Source organism: Trifolium pratense, linkage group LG1 (genome assembly GCF_020283565.1).
Source record: "Trifolium pratense cultivar HEN17-A07 linkage group LG1, ARS_RC_1.1, whole genome shotgun sequence".
Classification (NCBI taxonomy): Eukaryota; Viridiplantae; Streptophyta; class Magnoliopsida; order Fabales; family Fabaceae; genus Trifolium; species Trifolium pratense.
In genome coordinates, this window is record NC_060059.1 from 5,197,960 (window position 1) to 5,219,254 (window position 21,295).

Genomic DNA, 21,295 nt, shown 5'->3' on the forward strand with positions numbered 1-21,295 from the left:
AATTTGAATGCTCCTGTTTCGATCATATATGTCTATAACTCTGACTTATAATCTGACATGATTAGGTATCCGATTCGAACAAACTCTCTCATATTGACTTTATTAAAAATCTAGTTCAATAGTATGTCTCACATGCTGACTTCTAATTTGAATGCTCCTGTTTCGATCATATATGTCTATAACTCTGACTTATAATCTGACATGATTAGGTATCCGATTCGAACAAACTCTCTCATATTGACTTTATTAAAAATCTAGTTCAATAGTATGTCTCACATGCTGACTTCTAATTTGAATGCTCCTGTTTCGATCATATATGTCTATAACTCTGACTTATAATCTGACATGATTAGGTATCCGATTCGAACAAACTCTCTCATATTGACTTTATTAAAAATCTAGTTCAATAGTATGTCTCACATGCTGACTTCTAATTTGAATGCTCCTGTTTCGATCATATATGTCTATAACTCTGACTTATAATCTGACATGATTAGGTATCTGATTCGAACAAACTCTCTCATATTGACTTTATTAAAAATCTAGTTCAATAGTATGTCTCACATGCTGACTTCTAATTTGAATGCTCCTGTTTCGATCATATATGTCTATAACTCTGACTTATAATCTGACATGATTAGGTATCTGATTCGAACAAACTCTCTCATATTGACTTTATTAAAAATCTAGTTCAAACAAAAAAAAAAGTACGAATTTCTTTTTTGTGCCTAAACTTCACAAAATATCAAGAGGTAATAAAGGCAACTTGTTTATCTTGAAAATTGTAGATCCATCCTATAGAGTTCCTCATGAACTTGCACTTTTCCGCATGAACTTATATGCTACAAATTCAAGTCAAGAAACAAAATCAAGTTAAAATCAAGTTAAACATTTAACTAATCTGTTAGGAATTATAATTTCCACACTTAACTATTAGTATTTCTTGACACAAACCCATGACAGAGATAAACAAAATCATCCAAATATCTTCTTTCTTTATTTTTTTGACAGTAAAGGAATTTCATTGATAAATAGGAAAATCCTTACAAAGAGAAGATATAATTTGGTCAGGAACCTTGCCTTCCCAAGACTTACAACCAACAGAAAGTGCTAAACCAACAAGGCTCTTTTAACAAAACTAACACTAGCATTCTCTAGCCTTGCAAGAATTTCTAAACAATCTAAGACTAAATCAGCAATAGCAGCATGTTTAGTAACACCATACACACACACACTTCACTACTGCTTCAACATCCATAATTTCAGCAACTAACGGAGAAACTTCAATGTCTTCACAATTTGTTGCAGCAACAAAACCGACCCCGAGTGGTCTCTAGCTATCAAGCCCCAACATAGAATTCCATTCTGGAAGCAGGCAACATCAACATTAATCTTCGTAAAAAATTTCGGGGGCGGAGGCCACTTATCTAGAACAGCAGCTGCGCGTGATGGGGCCTGCACATGTAGAACTTAGCAAATATCACAATATTGTGGAAAATAACTGAATAGTATACAACAATCACAAAATCTTGCTTTATGGTTCTAATGTTCTAGTGGTTATAAGTATGAGCCAAAACGATGCCTAATTAATACGGAGAAAACACGGGTATTTGTAGCTTCCAAGCAGGTAAGTTACACCTAAAATTTCACTAGATTCAAAATCATCTAAAGAGAAAACCATGTCATTAATTACTAGAAAAGTTTGCGATTACTATTTTAGAACCGAGAGAAGTTAAGGTTGGGAGCAAGAATTCTTCAGGTTGGTGGAGTAGAGAAAGTGTTTATGCAAATTTTTAGTGTTAAAGATGGAGAGAAGCTTTTGAAAGCATCACAATGTTACTTATACACCACATCAGGTTCTATAGCTGGCCTCCTCTTCATTTCCACTCACAAAGTTGCTTTTTACGGTGAGAGATCTATCAAAATTTCTTCCCCAAAAGGAGAATTGATTAGAGTCCACTATAAGGTCTCTATTCCACATGAAAAAAATTCAGCATGTCAACCAAAGTGAAAATGTGAAGAAACCTTCAGAAAAGTACATAGAAATAGTCACTGTGGATGGTTTCGACTTCTGGTTTATGGGTTTCTTTAATTACAAGAAAGCTTTAAGATATCTTCAGCATGCTATCTCTCTAGCTCGGAGGAAAAATTTGTAGAAATATAAGTGAAATTGTTCTTTGAATTATAATCCCTCTCATTAAGCTTTTTATCTGTCTGTAGTCGATTAACCGGCCTAATAAAGACATTATGCTAATATGCTTTTGTTAAGAAACCACTCGCCTCATTTCTAACTTCGGGTGCAGCATATTAAAGCTACCAAATGAAATTTGACATTTTAAAGTCTTCAGATGGAAAAAAAAAGTTAAACATGGACCTTTAGTTCACACTTAAGTAGAAAAGAGAGACATGTAGCAGTAACAGAATAACTGGACTAAAAATCGATACAGTTTTGGCATATTTTTTGAGTTGTACAAGAGAAAAAGAAGCCTTACTTGTACAAATAGGCAGCAATTCCCAAAATTATAATCAACAAAACAATATCAATACAGAAGTTTCGACTGGATCGTAGCTGGATGAAAACAAAAGATCAAATAAGATTTAACAAGAAATCTATCACTGATGCAACCATAAATTGATGGAAATATAAGACTGGATGAGCTAATAACCTGGGTAACTGTGTCTTTAAGTTTAACGTTGGTATATTTAAGGTCAGAGGATGCCTTGTCCACCTGTAAAGACGAAAAATAATAACACCATGTTAACTTCAGCTTCTAATTTCCAGAGTTTTGAGAACATCAATTTCCAAATTTCCAGAGTCTTCAATTTACAGGAAGAAATTGATGAATCTCACCTTTGTGTCAATCTCATCCATCAGTGGAACTTGCTTATCAAATTCCTGCATTTTGCACATATGTAGAAATATATAAATAAAATATAGTATATAACAAACTTAAACATTAAAAAAAAATATCACACACAAAGGATGAATGATAAACAATAAGGAAATATCTGACCTCATTCATATCATGTGCCATGTTTTTCAAAGTATCCAATCCTTCTGCAATCACATCCAAACCTTGATCCTAAAAGGTCCATGTAATTAGATTCAAAACCATGTCCAAGTTAACAACTCTACATATAATATCATGCAAAAGTTAACAGCTCTCTGTTACAACTTCAAAAAGAAACTTGCCTGTTTTATTTTAGGCATTTCATACTCCTCCCTAAACTGACTTGATTCTTTGGTTTGTTCAAAGTATCCATCTTCAAATCGGCCATCTGTGTTGAAATAATACACAGAAATGAATAGAACCAATTAATTAAAAAACATCTTCAAGAACTTGTATACCTGCATAGCTATTAAACTTGGACATTTATTTCAATTACCTGAATCAAATTTAATTTCAGGACGTGAGGCAGAAGCTCCACAACCTCCAGTTTGTTTGGGTGCAGCAGGGGTCCCATCCGGGATAGCTTGGATCCTCTCTGGCAATGAAAGAACCAAATCATTACGGGCAGCAAATTCTTGCGACGAAAGCCCCTTTACCTGTGAACACAAAGTACCAATTTAACAAATTAATGATTATGTCATTAACTTTGAACACACTTGTATGCTATTAATGTTACCAACTGTGCAAGGACACAATCAATCGACCTATCTGAGATAATAACACAGGCGGCGCCAAATATTTTATGACAACAGTAATTGGATGAAATCATAGTGGAATTGTGCTGAAAATTATAGTAATCTGTCAAAGTCACAGTAAATTAAATTCAAACATACATACACTACTGCAAATGTGATATGCGAATATAATGAATTCATCATTCATTCCAACCAAAATATCAGAAAGAAAAAGACACTCCAACACTAACAAAATCAACAACAACACTATCAAAATTCTCACCTGCACTAGTCCCAGCTTCAGCTGAATAATCAGATAGGAGATGTGTATCGTTTCTGATTTTTGTCAATGAAAAAAATTGGGGGTTTTGGCTTCTGCGTATTGGAGAATATTGGAACTGAGAAAGAAGGGGTGATTGTGAAGAGAAAAACGATGGTGATGGTAAATGTCGTCGTCGATGACCGGGAAGACGATGATATCTTCTTCGATTAGGATTCGTGAAGAACGGGAAGGATTTGGGTTTGGGAAATTCGCGTGGGCGCGTGACGATGTATTGGTGTAATTGATTGAACTGAGATGAGATCTAGTAGATGCATTTTTGGGATCCATTGAAGAACAAGAACCCTAATTGCAGAAGAAGAATCCTAATTGCATATTATTGAAGAGATTTTCGTTTTTCTTTCAAAGATAAATAGATTTAATTTTTTTTTTTACAAAAGATTTAGTTTTATTTAAAAATATGAGATACTATTAATTATTAATTGAAAGTGGGGAGATTATGCAAATAACAAAAATTATAAGCTTAAATATGGAAAACAAAACTTAATGCATAAAATAGTTAATAAGTCCACATGGTTAATTTTAAGTGGTTCCACATCAGCAGAAGGCAACTAGCACACCTACATGGGAAGGCAACCTAGCACTCACCTAAATATTATTTATGAACCAATCACAATCATCCACCTAAGTTGTGTATCGGTACATATCCACATAATATGTGTACCGGAGTATTCCTCCATAGTTAACTAATGACATAGTCAAGACAAGATGATAGACTCACTAATTCATTCATGCAATTTGATTGTACTGAAGCTCTTGCACATAACAAGCCCAATATAACCAAAACAGAACTCATTCATTTTTACTTGTGCCATTGGAATTTTTTTGTGAATATTGTTGACCCTAGTTGGTTATGTGGATGACCAACACTTGTACAGCATGAGGTTAAGAAAAAGACAAATTTTCCTAAGCTTGATCCATATATTGCGTCTTTGGAAATGAATGTAATAGTGTGATAGAAGAAATTGTTGGGATGGGAAAAATATGATGTCACATTTAGAGAAAAACGGTGTAAAGCTTGAGTTGGATCATGGTTATTGCGATAAACATGTGTTGGTAGTACTATTAGTAGGATGGATATGGAGCATTGTGAAAAAATTGTAACACGAAATAATGTTACCTTGTGACTTTAAAAATTGATTTACGGGGAGTGTGTGTCTGAAGAATGTGTTCAGGGTCTTTTTTAGGACATTGAGTCGTGAGAGAGACTATTATACTTAAAAGGTTACAACTAGGAAAAAAAACGAGACAAAGGAAAAGGAGATTAGAAGAGTTTTTTTTTTTTTTTTAACAAAAAGGAGATTAGAAGATAAATAATGAATATTGGTACTCCCTGCATCACATATTATGTGTCACACATCTGAAATTGGTGATCGTTGGTGTTATTATTTTTATGAGATTTGAGTAATTTTTTTTTCACAGTACGGTAGGATTTTCAACTCACTCATTAAAGTTGATCTACTCTATCTCATTTTAGATTTGATTATAGAGTACTTTTTAGTATTTTCTAAGTTTTCTCATGCATTATGCTAAATTACCAAAATATTCATATCTATTATTTAAATAGTGAACACAATCCGTTAGATATATAGTGGGTGGAAAAAAATTATTTAAATTTTGCAAGGTTTTAGGAATTTTATTCCCTAAAAATTCCCTGAAATTTTTTGAACTTTTTGACATCCACTATGCGGACACCTCTGATACATATAATACAAGAAAAGAACAAGATTTACATTGCAACTCCACCGGTGCAGGCATCCGCTAATTTTGTACAAATATTTAATAACTAAGCTTTGACCGGTTTAGTTCGCTACTTAAGTAGCGGGTGTATGCACCAGTGAAGTTCGTTACTTAAGTAGCGAACCTAGACGGTGGTCAATTTTATTGGTCTACTTATGCAATGCAAATTCTATTTTTTTTCTTTGTTTATATGTATGACAGACGTCTGCTACTTATGTAACAGGTAAAAAAAAAATTGTAATTTTTCCGGGATTTTTTTGGGGTGTGAAGTTCTAAAACCTTGTGAAATTTAAATATTTTTTCCCATCTACTACATATCTAGTGTAGTGGACTGTGTTGGTGGCCTTAGTAGCGGAATATTTTGATAATTTAGCAAAACGTATGAAAATACTTATGAGTTATAAAAGAAATTCTCATAACACATTTTTCTGCAAGTATATTACTAACTGGACAAAAAGCCTGCTTGGGCTTGGCCCAATTTTGTTTGAATATCCTCAAATGATTGTTACTTCTAGCCCCCGGCAGTCATGGTCACCCCCTGAAAATCTCATTTTACCTCTCTCGCTACTTAGAAAAGATCGCTTTCTAGAATGCAAACTACAACTGAGTTTGCTTCCTAGAATGCAAATTGCAGCTCAGTTCGCTTCCTAGAATGCAAACTGCAGATGAATTCGCTTTCTAGATAGCAAACTGCAGTCAGTTCGCTTTCTAGAATGCGAACTGCAGCTGAGTTTGCTTTCTAGAATGCGAACTCCTTTTTTCATGATTTTTTCATTCTAGGGGGTGGATTTGAGCTACAAATATTGATACTCGCTACTTAGAGTGCGAAAAAATGCTCGCATCCTAGAAAGCGAGAGGATTAGTTTGGTAATTTCAGGGGGTGACCGAGTATATTCAGGGGTGCGAAAAGTTGGAATCTCCTCAAATATTCTGGTGGGCTGCTTTACTCAAGCACTCATATAGCTGGTTGACAAGCATCCTCTAAGGAGTGATTAATATGTTTTTTCGACCAAAAAAATGTCCGTAGCTCAGTTGATAGAAACATACATTACAATGTATTTGTAGGGACTAGGTTCAAACATAGACATCCAATTTATTCATCTTGAGGATAAATTTTCTAACGACTTAACTACTTGATAAAAAAAAATTATTTTAGGCGGCCGTTTATATATGTTAGGGCTGCCTTGCCATAGACTACTAACCAACTCACCCAAAAAAAAGTGCATCCATCCATATGAAAACAAAAACAAATGCATAGACTGATAATAGCCCCAATTACTGCAAGATCCTGAAAAAAAATAAAAATAGTAGTACTAAATTACGGTAGTAAATTAGAAGAATGTGTTGGATTATGTGAGATATGTTACAGTAATTCCTTCGGTCCTATATATAAGAAACATTTCATTTTTTAGATTTATTGTAGAATAAATATATTTAGACTATATTATTGTCTGGATACATTAATTTTACAATAAATCTAAAAAGTCATATTTTTCTTATATATAGGACCGGAGGGAGTATTTGTATGGTAAAAAATAAAAGACCAATAAAAAACAAAATCAAAGAAAGAGAATTAGGAATCATAGATGGTGTAAATTGAAACATTAATCAGTTATCCACATGAGCAGTTGAACTAATAAATAATCATTTGACTTGACCATTGTTTAGGTATGCGAATATATAATGATCAAGTACCCAACATAACAACATTGTGTGACATTAAATCAAAGTAGGTAATCTTGGACGCAACTTAGTGGATATTTTTTTTTTTTTTTTAAATTATTTATTAAAGAATGCTCTTGCTAACGAGCGCATTCGGGACACTTTTTAAGGATTACAGTTTAAATATTTTAATTTTTATTGCATTGACTTTACGCATTTTCATAAAATTTTCATAAAAACTTTTTATTTAAAGTCCTTAGAGAGTACCACGGGACACTCATTAGCATTTTTTATTAAAGAAATAAAAGTTTTAATTGAAAAAAAAATGGTGAATTTAACTTTATGGAAGTTTAAAATTTGTCATTTTCATATATCATTTCTATATTTTATATGTTTGACTAATGCCTAAATCAAAGTAGGTCATCTTGAACGCAACTTGGTGGATTTTTAAAATAAAAAATAAGTTAAAAGTGTCCTTAGGACACTCATTAAGAAAACAAATATAGAAGTTTTAACTTAAAAAATAGTAAATTTAACTTTTTAAAGTTTAAAAATTATCATTTTTAATACAAAATTTTCATATTTTGTATGTTTAACTAATGTTTTGAGACACTTGTTAGCAAAAACAGAGGTAGAAATTAAGCTTACGGGGACCGAGCTTAAAAATATATTTTAATAAACAAAAAATTAAATTTTAAAATGCACAATATTTACAAAAAATTATAAGAATACTTGAAAGTTAATATTATGAACCTATTTTTCTAACTCAAACTTTTTCCACCTCTATTTTTACATTTCTTGTAATTTTGATATAAACTCATGCATTTCACTATAAAAATTATGACTTTTAGCATAAAAAAAGGTGAATTCTAGTCTCAAAAAAGATATTTTATCATTAAGTTCAATATTGGTACAATAAATCACTTTTTTTTTTTGGTAAAAAAAAATACAATTTTTAGGTTAAAAAATATACTAAGACCAAATTTACAGCAAATATAAAAATAGAGCCCAAAAATTTTAATTAAAAAAGAAAACCACTTTTGTAAGTTTTATAAAATAAGGAAAAGGATAAAAAATGAAATTAAAACAATAATAAAAGCATATTAGCATAACTTGTTTTAAAAAAAAAGACCGTGACTTGAATGATCCCTTCTAACTCCATGCCTGCTTGTTAGCATCACCTCAATATAAAAAATAAAGGGTCATGTTAACTTATGCCCTAAGGGCACATGTTAAGCTATCTAAAAATAGAAATATAGCATTTAATGATACAAAACATTTAATGTTTAGATAATTGAATACACCACAAGTTCAATAAATTTTTTCCACATTTATCTTCTTAACATGTGTCCTTAAGGGCACAAGTTAACATTCTCCAAAAATAAAAATGCACCAAAAATAATATAAAAAATAAAAATGCTATGCCACGACATGCGAATCTTACCTACTTAAATCGGTTAAACTCTTTCATTTTACATTTGATTATATACGGACTATGGTTAGTTGAGCTTCTTAACCAACCATGACACATAATAATAATCTTCAACTTTTCCCATTTCACTTCTCTTCTTCATTCATGACTTCTATCTATAAATTCCCTTATCCACCTCCTTCTCTAACCCAACCTTAACACTTTCCAAATCCAATTTTCTAATATTCATCTTAAAATTAACACACCACAACTTCTCTTAATTCTACAAATTCATAGTACACAATGGCAAGTTCTATGGCTTTATGTCGTCTAGCTATAATATTGGTCATTAATATTGTTATGGCTGGACCATCCTATGCACAAATAAGCACTCCATGTAACCCTTCAACAATAACCACTCTCTTTACACCTTGTATGAGTTTCCTTACAAGTAGTAGTGCTAATGGCACCTCACCTACTACTCAATGCTGCACTGCTCTTAAATCCCTTACTAGTAGTGGCATGGACTGTTTGTGTCTCCTTGTTACTGCTAGTGTTCCGTTCCAGATTCCGATTAACAGAACCTTGGCCATCTCTCTTCCTCGTGCCTGTAATATGCCCGGTGTTTCAGTCCAATGCAAAGGTAAAAAAAGAAAAAAAATTCTTCAATCTTTTTCTTTTGTTTGTGTAGTAAATTTGGTTATTATATATTGTCACTAATAAACCTAATGTGTTGCCTTTTTCTTATATTGCAGCCTCAGCTTCACCACTTCCTGCTCCTGGTAATGCCAATTTCCCATTTCAATAATTTTTGCATAATTGTTTTTTTATATAAACCCTTCAAAAACTAATAAAAATGATCTCTAACACTCTTTGCAACATGTGAAATTCATGCATCTACCTACTTTGAAAACGAGTCTTTCTAAAAAAATTTGAAGCTAGCATGATCCAATAGTACCAAGGAGAGTGTTAGAGTCGGATACAAATTCCCCGCAGTTACTGTGTTAACGCAGTAACTGTTGTCGACCGTTCAATCTAAAATGAATGGTTGAATTTTTTTTTGAAGACAAATGAATGATTGAGATTAAAACTGTGTGAAATTGGTCAAATTTATACTTGATAAATTTGATTCATTAGATCGTTTTTCAACGGCCGAGATTGCCTACATCACGGTCCGTTGGAGACATTGTTGGTTTCATTCCTCTAAACTAGTATTTTCCATTTTAACTATTGTTTATAATGAATTTAATGTATATTCACAGGACCAGTGGCTCTAGGACCATCTTCTTCACCTGTATCAGCTCCATCTACTCCTTCAGGATTTACTCCAACACCTAGTCCTAAAGGTTATAAAACTTCAATCAATTACTATATATGCATATACCAATTTAATTAAATTTTCATAGAGCTAAAAGCTTCCTAGTATAGTACTAGTACTAACACTTAACTCTCACATTTTTCTTTGAGCAGAATCTTCTGATCTTCCTTCACCAACTTCATCTCCTCTGGCACCACAACAAGACACAAATGTTCCCCTGTTGACTCCACCATCTACAGTGGGAAGCGGCCGCTCTTCTCTGACTCCATCATCGGCTGTGTCATCTTACAATGTCTCACCTTCTTCTGTTCTGTTGATTGCACTGGGATTTGTTGTTCTCAAATTCTACTAGATTCTGTGTTAGGCATATATCCTATGCAGGAGTACCTATAGTTTGTTACTATATATTTTTTGTAGTGTGCATTGATTGAAATTGCATTTATGGATTATTTGATATTTGATATATGTAAAAGAATGGAATAAAGTTTTTGTTACTATTTTATTCTGTTATGAATTTTATTAAGATAAATAAATTAGTAAGACAAATAGAAATAGAGTCTCTAATTGGATTTTGAGCTTATCAAATGATAGAGGAAATGTGAGATTGTTTGAAGAGTTAGAGAGCAAAATGATTCAAAAACTTTTATTCATAATTTCTTTATTCATAGCAGAAGGTGGAAGCTCTAAGTTATAGTTACACAAGAGCCTGCATGTTTATTCTTCACTCACTGTGAGCTAGCTAGCTCTTACATCATACATGCATATTATTAGACATAGTTGATCAGTGATCACTTAGTAGAAAGCGCCCAAAATTGAAGACAGTATTTGACCCCTTCTTTGTTGAGGTCGAGCATTTGCAAAGTAAGATTGTTTCTGATTCCTTATTAGCCTATCGACCTCTTGAGCAGATCCGGGGAACGTGAGCTCTTTTACTGGTTTTTGTATCTGGTTGATCACATTGTCTTCCTCACCTTCAAATTTGCAATCATTGAACAAAATGTATCTTAGATGTTAGCTCTTTCCATTTAATTAAACTGAATCAGTTATATTAATGTTCATATGTCATAAGCAAAATTATACATATAAAGTAATTTCAATTCAAGTTTGTTCTATAGTATACCTGCTAGGAAATTTCTCTGGTTGTTCTCAGCATTGATGCCAAACCCGAGTAAAGAGAGATCTGATGAAGCACTTACAGCGACCGGATGACCTGCTGGAATGACAACAACATCTCCTGGAGACAACCTAGCATTGTACCTCTGCACTTGTCTGCCTTCCTCATCTTGTTCTTGTTGCTCATCCTCCTCTTGCTCCTGTTGCTCATTGTTTGGACCGACAAGTTCAAGGTTTCCTTTTCCTTCATTAACCAATAGTACTACTACGGCCCGTGAATTGTAGTGTGGTAGCAGCAAAGCTCCCTAAAATTTTAACACAAATTTATTAACATATTTAGATAATCCAATTATGAAGTGTGTGATTGAATATTACTTGATGTACAGTTAATTAGTAGTATATATATATATATATATATATATATATATATATATATATATATAACTGTTTCATCACCTCATTGATCTCCACCGAACTAACAGATATATCCAAGTCTTTAAGTTGTGGGCTTTTCTCTGGATTAGTCTCAAAGAACTTGCCAAACTTGTTGGAATAGATCGGATTGCGGTTTCTCAAGTTGAATGGTTCTGATTCAGATGATGCAGCACTTTTCTTTGAGCTTGATTTTGCATGTCTTCTTAGTTCTTCAATTTGTTCCCTTGACACTCTAACTATTGCATCTGCTTCTTGGCTTTGTTGTCTCTGCTTATGGCCTCTCCTTTGTTGCGGCTCCTCTTCTAAGAGAACCTTCTCTATGTCCTCATATCTGGCCTGTATATTTCATAATGGTTATAATTTGTATGTGCAGCTAGCCTATTAGAATATGTAAATATTTTTTATATGTGTGATCAATGCGTACTTACATTGAATGAGGCCTCTAAAATATTCTTGCTGAATCCGCGGAAGTATGATTGTTGGTTTTGACTTCTAGATGGGGAAAAAGACTGCAGAAAAAAAACAGACAAAGATCTATTGTTAGAAAAGTAGTATAATGATATAAAGGGGATGTGTTGGTATGAAGGAATGATGCAATGGATGAGAAGAGAAAAGGCTATAGCATTATATATTACCTGAAATTTACCAGGCCTGTTAATAGGTATGACGAGATCTGCTATTCTAAGATCTTCATTATCGTCTTGGTTAACTACATAAGCAGTTGTGCCCGCAGGTAGTTTGATGGTATCACCACGCTCAAGGTTAAATGAGTTTCTATTGTTTGGATTCAACACAGTAAGTATGGCTTTCCCTGTAGTACATAACAATCAACACATTAATTTTTTGATTATACTAGACATTATAGTAATGCAATAATGACAAATTAATAATAATTACCACTGAGGACCACAAGGATGAAGTCAGCATCTATGTGGTGTGGGAGGAAGATGGCGTGGGGTCTGGCTTTGTACTCCACAAGTCGGTAGTTTTGAAGATTTTGAAATAAATTGGAACGTTTGTCGAACCTTTGAAGGAGACGAATGTGACCGTTTTCATTCTCAAAGAGTGTTTGAAACTTGTTAGACCTAAAGAAAAAGGGGTTTCTTCGTCCTTGTGCCTCTGAAGAAGAACCCTCTTCTTCCTCTTCTTCACTTTCATGGTGTCTACGTCTGTCAGTTTTCTCCCATTCTTTTTCTTGTTGCTTTTCCCTTCTCTCCTCTCTATACCTCAGCCTCGCCCTCTCTTCAGGATCTTCATAACGACGGCTTCCTCTCCACTCTTCATCTTCTCGTTTCTTCTCATCTTCCTCCCATTCATGTGAAGGTCTCCATTTTCCAGAATGTTTTTCTCTGCGCTCTTCCTCCTTCTCGCCCTCTTGGCGACTTCTTTCACGTCGAGGTTGGCGCTCCTCTCCCTCATCTTCCTCCCAATCAAGTGAAGGTCTCCATTTTCCAGAATGTTTTTCTCTGCGCTCTTCCTCCTTCTCGCCCTCTTGGCGACTTCTTTCACGTTGAGGTTGGCGCTCTTCTCCCTCATCTTCCTCCCAATCATAAGAAGGTCTCCATTTTCCAGAATGTTTTTCTCTGCGCTCTTCCTCCTTCTTGCCCTCTTGGCGACTTCTTTCACGTCGAGGTTGGCGCTCCTCTCCCTCATCTTCCTCCCAATCATGTGAAGGTCTCCATTTTCCAGAATGTTTTTCTCTGCGCTCTTCCTCCTTCTCGCCCTCCTGGCGACTTCTTTCACGTCGAGGTTGGCGCTCCTCTCCCTCATCTTCCTCCCATTCATGTGAAGGTCTCCATTTTCCAGAATGTCTTTCTCTGCGCTCTTTCTCGCCCTCTTGGCAACTTCTTTCACGTCGAGGTTGGCGCTCCTCTCCCTCATCTTCCTCCCAATCATGTGAAGGTCTCCATTTTCCAGAATGTTTTTCTCTGCGCTCTTCTTCCTTCTCGCCCTCTTGGCGACTTCTTTCACGTCGAGGTTGGCGCTCCTCTCCCTCATCTTCCTCCCAATCATGTGAAGGTCTCCATTTTCCAGAATGTTTTTCTCTGCGCTCTTCCTCCTTCTCGCCCTCTTGGCGACTTCTTTCACGTCGAGGTTGGCGCTCCTCTCCCTCATCTTCCTCCCAATCATGTGAAGGTCTCCATTTTCCAGAATGTTTTTCTCTGCGCTCTTCCTCCTTCTCGCCCTCTTGGCGACTTCTTTCACGTCGAGGTTGGCGCTCCTCTCCCTCATCTTCCTCCCAATCATGTGAAGGTCTCCATTTTCCAGAATGTTTTTCTCTGCGCTCTTCCTCCTTCTCCCCCTCCTGGCGACTTCTTTCACGTCGAGGTTGGCGCTCCTCTCCCTCATCTTCCTCCCATTCATGTGAAGGTCTCCATTTTCCAGAATGTTTTTCTCTGCGCTCTTCCTCTTTCTCGCCCTCGTGGCGACTTCTTTCACGTTGAGGTTGGTGCTCCTCTCCCTCATCTTCCTCCCAATCATGTGAAGGTCTCCATTTTCCAGAATGTTTTTCTCTGCGTTCTTCCTCCTTCTCGCCCTCTTGGCGACTTCTTTCACGTCGAGGTTGGCGCTCCTCTCCCTCATCTTTCTCCCAATCATGTCGAGGTATCCATTTTTCAGAGTGCTTTTCTCCGTACTCTTCCTCCTTCTCGCCCTCTTGGCGACTTCTTTCACGTTGAGGTTGTCGCTTCTCTCTCTCATCTTCCTCCCAATCATGTTGAGGTCTCCATTTTTCTTCCTCCTTCTCGCCCTCTTGGTGACCTCTTTCACGTTGAGGTTGTCGCTCCTCTCCCTCATGATAGTTGAGTACTCCATTGGAGGGGCTCCTCTGTTCGTAAGAAGCACAAGCCGAAGCTAGGAAAATAATTCCCAGCAACAACAAAAGTGGAAATCGTGATTTGATTGTGATAGCCATGATTTGAATTTGAATTGTTCACTTTGGATGATGAGATAAGGAGTAAGATGATGGATATTTATAGTCATAGAACATAAGCTAGGTGAGTAACGTGCATAGACATTTGGCCATAGTGTTCCATGTTGCTTGACGAGTGTTGAAATGAACAAAATTGAGGTGGCAAACTCAAATTGGGATAGTAGCATCGGTTTACTTTGGTTTTCACGTAAAAAATTATTTGATTCTCAAAACAAATTTCACACAATTAATTTGTACGAGTGTGAACAATATATTAAATAATATCTTAACCTACCTAAAAATAGAAATATAGCATTTAATGATACAAAGAATTTTTTTGTTAATAGACGAAATGACAAAACCATTGAAAACTCACACACACAAAGTTGAGTGACCGAGGTTCGAACCCTGGTCCTGACGTCCGACACTAACAATTTCGGCAATTCTACCAGTTGAGCTAGGATTTGTGGACAATGATACAAAGAATTTAATGTTTAGAGAATTGTATACACCACAAGTTCAATAAATATTTTTGATATTTCTCTTTTTAACATGTGTCTTAAAGACACATGTTAACGTTCTCCATTTTAATATTTCTATCAACTGAGTTAAGTTTCATTCGTGTATATATTAAATAAAGTCTAAATAACCAAATATTAGTTGATTCAGTGGTGATTGACGCTGAACTTAGTAGGGCGGACCACGGTTCGATCCTCGCAACTGCATTTAGGAGGGGACTGGAACCATTTAGTGCCAGAACTCGCCCGAATTCTGAACTACTAAGGCCCCCTTCTCCTAGGAACCGGAGGTAAAAACAAAAAAAAAACGTCTAAATAACATTCAGGTTTTTATTTTGTTTGTTTTCTATAATTTACAGTTTTATTTAAATCAGGTTGTGGGCTTGTGAGTTGAGGTTATGAAGAATCTGGGCTGTATGGGCGACACATAGGGTCCGTACGTGTTTTAACGCATGACATTTGAGGCGCAGTCCATTTGGGTTTTTTTACGCGGCGATCATGATCTGTTCACTGAACCTGGACATTTTTATATGAACTTGTGGGTTATTTTGTTTTAATTTGATGAACCTGGACATTTTTTAAAAAAACATTGGATATTTTCTTTACTCATAGGCCAGTGGCTTGAAATCCCACTTTTAAGGTGGATAAGTTGAGTGTTAAGAGTTCAAATATCAGCCCCTAAATATAATATGCGATGTCTTTTACCATATGAGCTAAGCTCATGCAGATGAAATATTGGATTTTAATTCATATAGAATGAATAATTGAATAATAGGCGCACCATTTCTATTTTCCCGTGCCTCCTATGAATTTACAAAAATATTGCTACCCGCTACTTTATAACGTCTGCTACTTAAGTAGCGGACGACATTTTTTAAAAAGTTTCATTTTTATAACGTCCGCTACTTAAGTAGCGAACTATCTATCTTGGTAGCGGACGATATTTTGTCATCCTATCGGTTACTCGTGCGTCCTACTTGTTTTCCATTTTACCTCTCTGCTACTTAAGTAGCGGACGTTATAATTTTGAGGAAAAAACACCCTACCAAGATTTTTACCAGTTCTCTACTTAAGTAGCGGACGTTATAAAAATGTGCAATTTGAGAAGAAAAACAAAAAAATCCAAATTTTCTACTTAAGTAGCGGACATTATAAAAATGAAAATTTTAGCCATAGCATAATAGAAAATCACGCTTATTTGTCCCGGTGTATGAGATTTAATTACGAAGCGAACATCTTACATTTCTTTGTGATCACTACGTAGAAAAGATTTTTCACAGAACTCGGCAGCAGAGTAGAGTTGAGGCCTCAGGTTCTTAAGTTCCTGAAAAGACATAACACGAGCTTCAACATTTGAAATTGTATCTCAAATCACAATCTTTTCACATGAAACACAGCCTGCAACCGAAAAAAAAAAAAAAAAAAGGGAAATGCGGTCATTCAATTACAATGAATGATTGACATATTATTTTCCCGGGCCTTAGCAGGTCCAACCCAAATTCATACTTCCTTTAGCATGAGAGTTTCTAACTAAATTAATTGACAAATTAAACTGTAAAGTGTTAAAACTCTGTTATTTCATAATGCTAATATTTTACTACTATATTATATGCCACACCTTTCCAAAATAAAATAGTATATATGTTAAATTTTGATCGAATATTATTACTATTTTTTATTTTTTGACGACCAATGAAACTCGCACACATTGCGAGCTCCCGAGTTCAAACTCGGATGAAGGCGTCCAATCTAACAATATCAACATTGTCAGTTGAACTAGGATTTAGAAGAATTGAGATTGTTTGCCGTGAAAAAACTTACAATTTTAAACCACAACCGTTAATTATAGATCGGATGGTTCAAATTGATGCTGTTATAAAGTTATTATAAACAATCTAGCCGCACATTTTAGATTAGACGGTCCTAATCTAAAATTGTGTGAAAACTATGTTATTCATGTTCCGACTTAAAGATGCGTCAAATTTGTTAATCTACCGTGACAATAAAATATTTGTATTAATGAACAATGAATTGATACAAATAGTGAGAGAAATTTAATTCTCTTAAACAAGTGGTCTGATGTTTGGTTCGAGTGGGTGAGAACTCAACTCTTGTGCTACATGCATCTCGCATGAGGCGACTCCAAGAGCTACCATTTTTCTTTCTTGAAACAATGATATTTGGACACATTGTTTTTTCTTTTTTGATTTAATTGCATATTTTATTCTCTTAATTTCACTATTTTGTGTATTTGGTCTCCCTACTTTAAAATTTGACAGATTTAATAAAATTAAAAAAAAAAAAATTGAATAAGAAAACAGTTTTGGTAAAAATAAGGGACTAAATTAAAATTAAGTCTTCTTTTTTCCTAACACACATTCAACATCTCATTTCTTCCTTCCAACTCTCTCTTCCTATTATATTATCAACATATCACATTCACACCACTCACATTATCAACATCTCATTTCAGAACAAATTGGATAACTTATTTTCAGAACTATGACAGTAGAATAGTTTCTTTTTTGACAGCAAAAGTAGTAGAATTCATGCATTTAGAGAAATCCTCCATTTTAATTAATTAAAATATATACTATTTAGGTCATAGTAAATGCACTTGTTTTAAGTAAGTGATTGAACTTAAGTAATCAGTTTCAGTTAAAAATATTTTTTTTAAAGAACTTGAATTTGAATTCTGTCTAAAACAATTTTTAGAGACGATTTTCCTTCGTTCCGAACTTTGAAATTAAAAATGTAAATTAGAATGGCTCTTATTGGTACTCTTTTGTTTTGTATAGTTTAGTAGTAACAGCATAGAGAAAAAGAAGACACAAATTTCATTCTGAATTTCATTTTTATTCATAGCAAAAAGTAGGGCTAAAGTTAGAGTTACAAGACCCATTATTTATTCTTAGCTCATTATGAGCTATCTAGCTTTTACATCATAAACACACATTATTTTTCATAGTTGATTACTCAGTAAAAAGTGGCCAAAATTGAAGATAGGGGACCCCTTCTTTTCTGACTCTCCTCCTCAGGTCTAGCATTTGCAAAGTGAGATTGTTTTTGGTTCTTTATTAGTCTATCAACCTCTTGAGCTGATCCAGGGAATGCAACCTCTTTTACCGGCCTCTCTATTTGACTTATCACATTGTCCTCCTCACCTTAATTTTCCAATTATCAAATAAAGTGCACCATAGTTAGCAAATTTCTAAATCAATGAAAAATCATCAACAAATTAATTATATTGAAGTTCAATTTAGTTTTGTACGTTCCAGAATATAACAAAAAATCGGTAAAGAAAACTAATTTTTCGTTATATTTTGAGACGGACTGATAAATAATATACCTGCAAGAAAGTTTCTTTGGTTGTTCTCAGCATTAATACCAAATCCAAGTAAATAGAGATCCGAGGAAGCTTTTATGGCATGTGGATAACCTGCCGGAATTACAACAACGTCGCCTCGAGACAACCTCGCTTTGTACCTCTGTACTCGTTTGTTTTGATCTTGTTCCTCTTCCCACTCTTGTTGCTCCTCCTCGTCTTCTTCTTGCTCTTGTTGTTCACTGTTTGGACCCACGAGTTCAAGGTTACCTTTTCCTTCATTAACCAATAATACAACTACGGCCCGTGAATTGTAGTGTGGTAGCAGCAAAGCTCCCTAAAATTTTAACAAAAAGTTTATTAACATATTTAGATAATCTAATTAAGAAGCGTGTGATTGAATATTACTTGATGTACAATTAATTAGTAGTATATATATATATATATATATATATATATATATATATATATATATATATATATATATATATATATATATATATATATATATATATATATAACTGTTTCATCACCTCATTGATCTCCACCGAACTAACAGATATATCCAAGTCTTTAAGTTGTGGGCTTTTCTCTGGATTAGTCTCAAAGAACTTGCCAAACTTGTTGGAATAGATCGGATTGCGGTTTCTCAAGTTGAATGGTTCTGATTCAGATGATGCAGCACTTTTCTTTGAGCTTGGTTTTGCATGTCTTCTTAGTTCTTCAATTTGTTCCCTTGACACTCTAACTATTGCATCTGCTTCTTGGCTTTGTTGTCTCTGCTTATGGCCTCTCCTTTGTTGTGGCTCCTCTTCTAAGAGAACCTTCTCTATGTCCTCATATCTAGCCTGTATATTTCATAATGGTTATAATTTGTATGTGCAGCTAGCCTATTAGAATATGTAAATATTTTTTATATGTGTGATCAATGAATGCATACTTACATTGAATGAGGCCTCTAAAATATTCTTGCTGAATCCGCGGAAGTATGATTGTTGGTTTTGACTTCTAGATGGGGAAAAAGACTGCAGAAAAAAAAAAGGACAAAGATCTATTGTTAGAAAAGTAGTATAATGATATAAAGGGGAGATGTTTGTATGAATGAATGATGCAATGGATGTGAAGAGAAAAGGCTAGCATTATATATTACCTGAAATTTACCAGGCCTGTTAATAGGTATGACGAGATCTGCTATTCTAAGATCTTCATTATCGTCTTGGTTAACTGCATAAGCAGTTGTGCCCGCAGGTAGTTTAATGGTATCACCACGCTCAAGGTTAAATGAGTTTCTATTGTTTGGATTCAACACAGTAAGTATGGCTTTCCCTGTAGTACATAACAATCAATACAGTAAATTTTTGATTATATTAGACATTATAGTAATGCAATAATAACAAATTAATTAATAATAATTACCACTGAGGACCACAAGGATGAAGTCAGCATCTATGTGGTGAGGGAGGAAGATGGCGTGGGGTCTGGCTTTGTACTCCACAAGTCGGTAGTTTTGAAGATTTTGAAATAAATTGGAACGTTTGTCGAACCTTTGGAGGAGACGAATGTGACCGTTTTCGTTCTCAAAGAGTGTTTGAAACTTGTTAGACCTAAAGAAAAAGGGGTTTCTTCGTCCTTGTGACTCTGAAGAAGAACCTCCTTCTTCTTCTTCTTCCTCTTCTTCACTTCCATGGTGTCTACGTCTATCCGTTTTCTCCCATTCTTTTTCTTGCTGCTTTTCCCTTCTCTCCTCTCTATACCTCAGCCTCGCCCTCTCTTCAGGATCTTCATAACGACGACTTCCTCTCCACTCTTCATCTTCTCGTTTCTCCTCCTCATCTTCCTCCCACTCATGTGAAGGCCTCCATTTTCCAGAGTGTTTTTCTCTGCGTTCTTCCTCCTTCTCGCCCTCTTGGCGACTTCTTTCACGTCGAGGTTGGCGCACCTCTCCCTCATCTTCCTCCCATTCATGTGAAGGTCTCCATTTTCCAGAATGTTTTTCTCTGCGCTCTTCGTCCTTCTCGCCCTCTTGGCGACTTCTTTCACGTCGAGGTTGGCGCTCCTCTCCCTCATCTTCCTCCCAATCATGTCGAGGTATCCATTTTTCAGAGTGTTTTTCTCTGCGTTCTTCCTCCTTCTCGCCCTCTTGGCGACCTCTTTCACGTTGAGGTTGTCGCTTCTCTCTCTCATCTTCCTCCCAATCATGTCGAGGTCTCCATTTTTCTTCCTCCTTCTCGCCCTCTTGGCGACCTCTTTCACGTTGTGGTTGTCGCTCCTCTCCCTCATGATAGTTGAGTACTCTATTGGAGGGGCTCCTCTGTTCGTAAGAAGCACAAGCTGAAGCTAGGAAAATAATTCCCAGCAACAACAAAAGTGGAAATCGTGATTTGATTGTGATAGCCATGATTTGAATTTGAATTGTTCACTTTGGATGATGAGATAAGGAGTAAGATGATGGATATTTATAGTCATAGAACATAAGCTAGGTGAGTAACGTGCATAGACATTTGGCCATAGTGTGCCATGTAGCTTGACGAGTGTTGAAATGAACAAAATTGAGGTGGCAAATTCAAATTGGGATAGTAGCATCGGTTTAGTTTGGTTTTCACGTAAAAAATCATTTGATTCTCAAAACAAATTTCACACAATTATTTGGACGAGTGTGAATAATATATTAAACGATGTTAGATTTTTTTAAAAAATTTAAATGAATAATTTATATGATATAAATAATCGATTTTTATATGAATGATTTAGTAGTTGAAATAACTCAAGTTTATGATGCATAAATGAAATAACTCCGATAAGTCTTTCATCTTACAAAAGTTTATTTTTATCATTGAATCAATATCTCTTTTTTTTTTTTTTGACTTTCACCTTCAGATTAATCTAATTCAGGTGTC

At 35.0% G+C, this 21,295-nt stretch overlaps 4 protein-coding genes across 5 annotated transcripts; 1 reads left to right on the forward strand and 3 right to left on the reverse strand.

Moving 5' to 3' along the window:
• Nucleotides 1–957: 957 nt before the first annotated feature.
• Nucleotides 958–4,354, reverse strand: LOC123902729 (syntaxin-71-like). Of its 2 annotated transcripts, none has more exons than XM_045952518.1 (9): nucleotides 3,909–4,354; nucleotides 3,628–3,749; nucleotides 3,388–3,547; nucleotides 3,194–3,279; nucleotides 3,015–3,083; nucleotides 2,852–2,896; nucleotides 2,667–2,729; nucleotides 2,493–2,569; nucleotides 958–1,365 (listed from the first exon to the last, which is right to left on the reverse strand). In XM_045952518.1, exons 2-9 carry the CDS (start codon nucleotides 3,718–3,720, stop codon nucleotides 1,341–1,343), a joined length of 618 nt encoding a protein of 205 aa, XP_045808474.1. In that variant the 5' UTR covers nucleotides 3,721–3,749; nucleotides 3,909–4,354; the 3' UTR covers nucleotides 958–1,340. The 2 variants fall into 2 exon arrangements, with proteins under 2 accessions (XP_045808474.1, XP_045808473.1); XM_045952517.1 differs by having other exon boundaries at nucleotides 958–1,455; nucleotides 3,909–4,353.
• Nucleotides 4,355–8,975: 4,621 nt separating this feature from the next.
• Nucleotides 8,976–10,590, forward strand: LOC123885870 (non-specific lipid transfer protein GPI-anchored 20-like). Its single transcript, XM_045935213.1, has 4 exons — nucleotides 8,976–9,421; nucleotides 9,534–9,560; nucleotides 10,041–10,124; nucleotides 10,249–10,590. The coding sequence occupies exons 1-4, from the start codon at nucleotides 9,082–9,084 to the stop codon at nucleotides 10,446–10,448; spliced, it is 651 nt and encodes a 216-aa protein (XP_045791169.1). The 5' UTR covers nucleotides 8,976–9,081; the 3' UTR covers nucleotides 10,449–10,590.
• A 224-nt stretch (nucleotides 10,591–10,814) lies between these two features.
• Nucleotides 10,815–14,558, reverse strand: LOC123923464 (provicilin-like). Its single transcript, XM_045976154.1, has 8 exons — nucleotides 14,383–14,558; nucleotides 12,812–13,227; nucleotides 12,542–12,754; nucleotides 12,280–12,455; nucleotides 12,073–12,153; nucleotides 11,666–11,980; nucleotides 11,217–11,514; nucleotides 10,815–11,067 (listed from the first exon to the last, which is right to left on the reverse strand). The coding sequence occupies exons 1-8, from the start codon at nucleotides 14,556–14,558 to the stop codon at nucleotides 10,889–10,891; spliced, it is 1,854 nt and encodes a 617-aa protein (XP_045832110.1). The 3' UTR covers nucleotides 10,815–10,888.
• A 3,406-nt stretch (nucleotides 14,559–17,964) lies between these two features.
• On the reverse strand, nucleotides 17,965–20,804 carry LOC123923659 (vicilin-like). The gene is made up of 6 exons (XM_045976360.1): nucleotides 19,815–20,804; nucleotides 19,549–19,724; nucleotides 19,343–19,423; nucleotides 18,932–19,246; nucleotides 18,423–18,735; nucleotides 17,965–18,237 (listed from the first exon to the last, which is right to left on the reverse strand). The coding sequence occupies exons 1-6, from the start codon at nucleotides 20,794–20,796 to the stop codon at nucleotides 18,050–18,052; spliced, it is 2,055 nt and encodes a 684-aa protein (XP_045832316.1). The 5' UTR covers nucleotides 20,797–20,804; the 3' UTR covers nucleotides 17,965–18,049.
• Nucleotides 20,805–21,295: the final 491 nt, after the last annotated feature.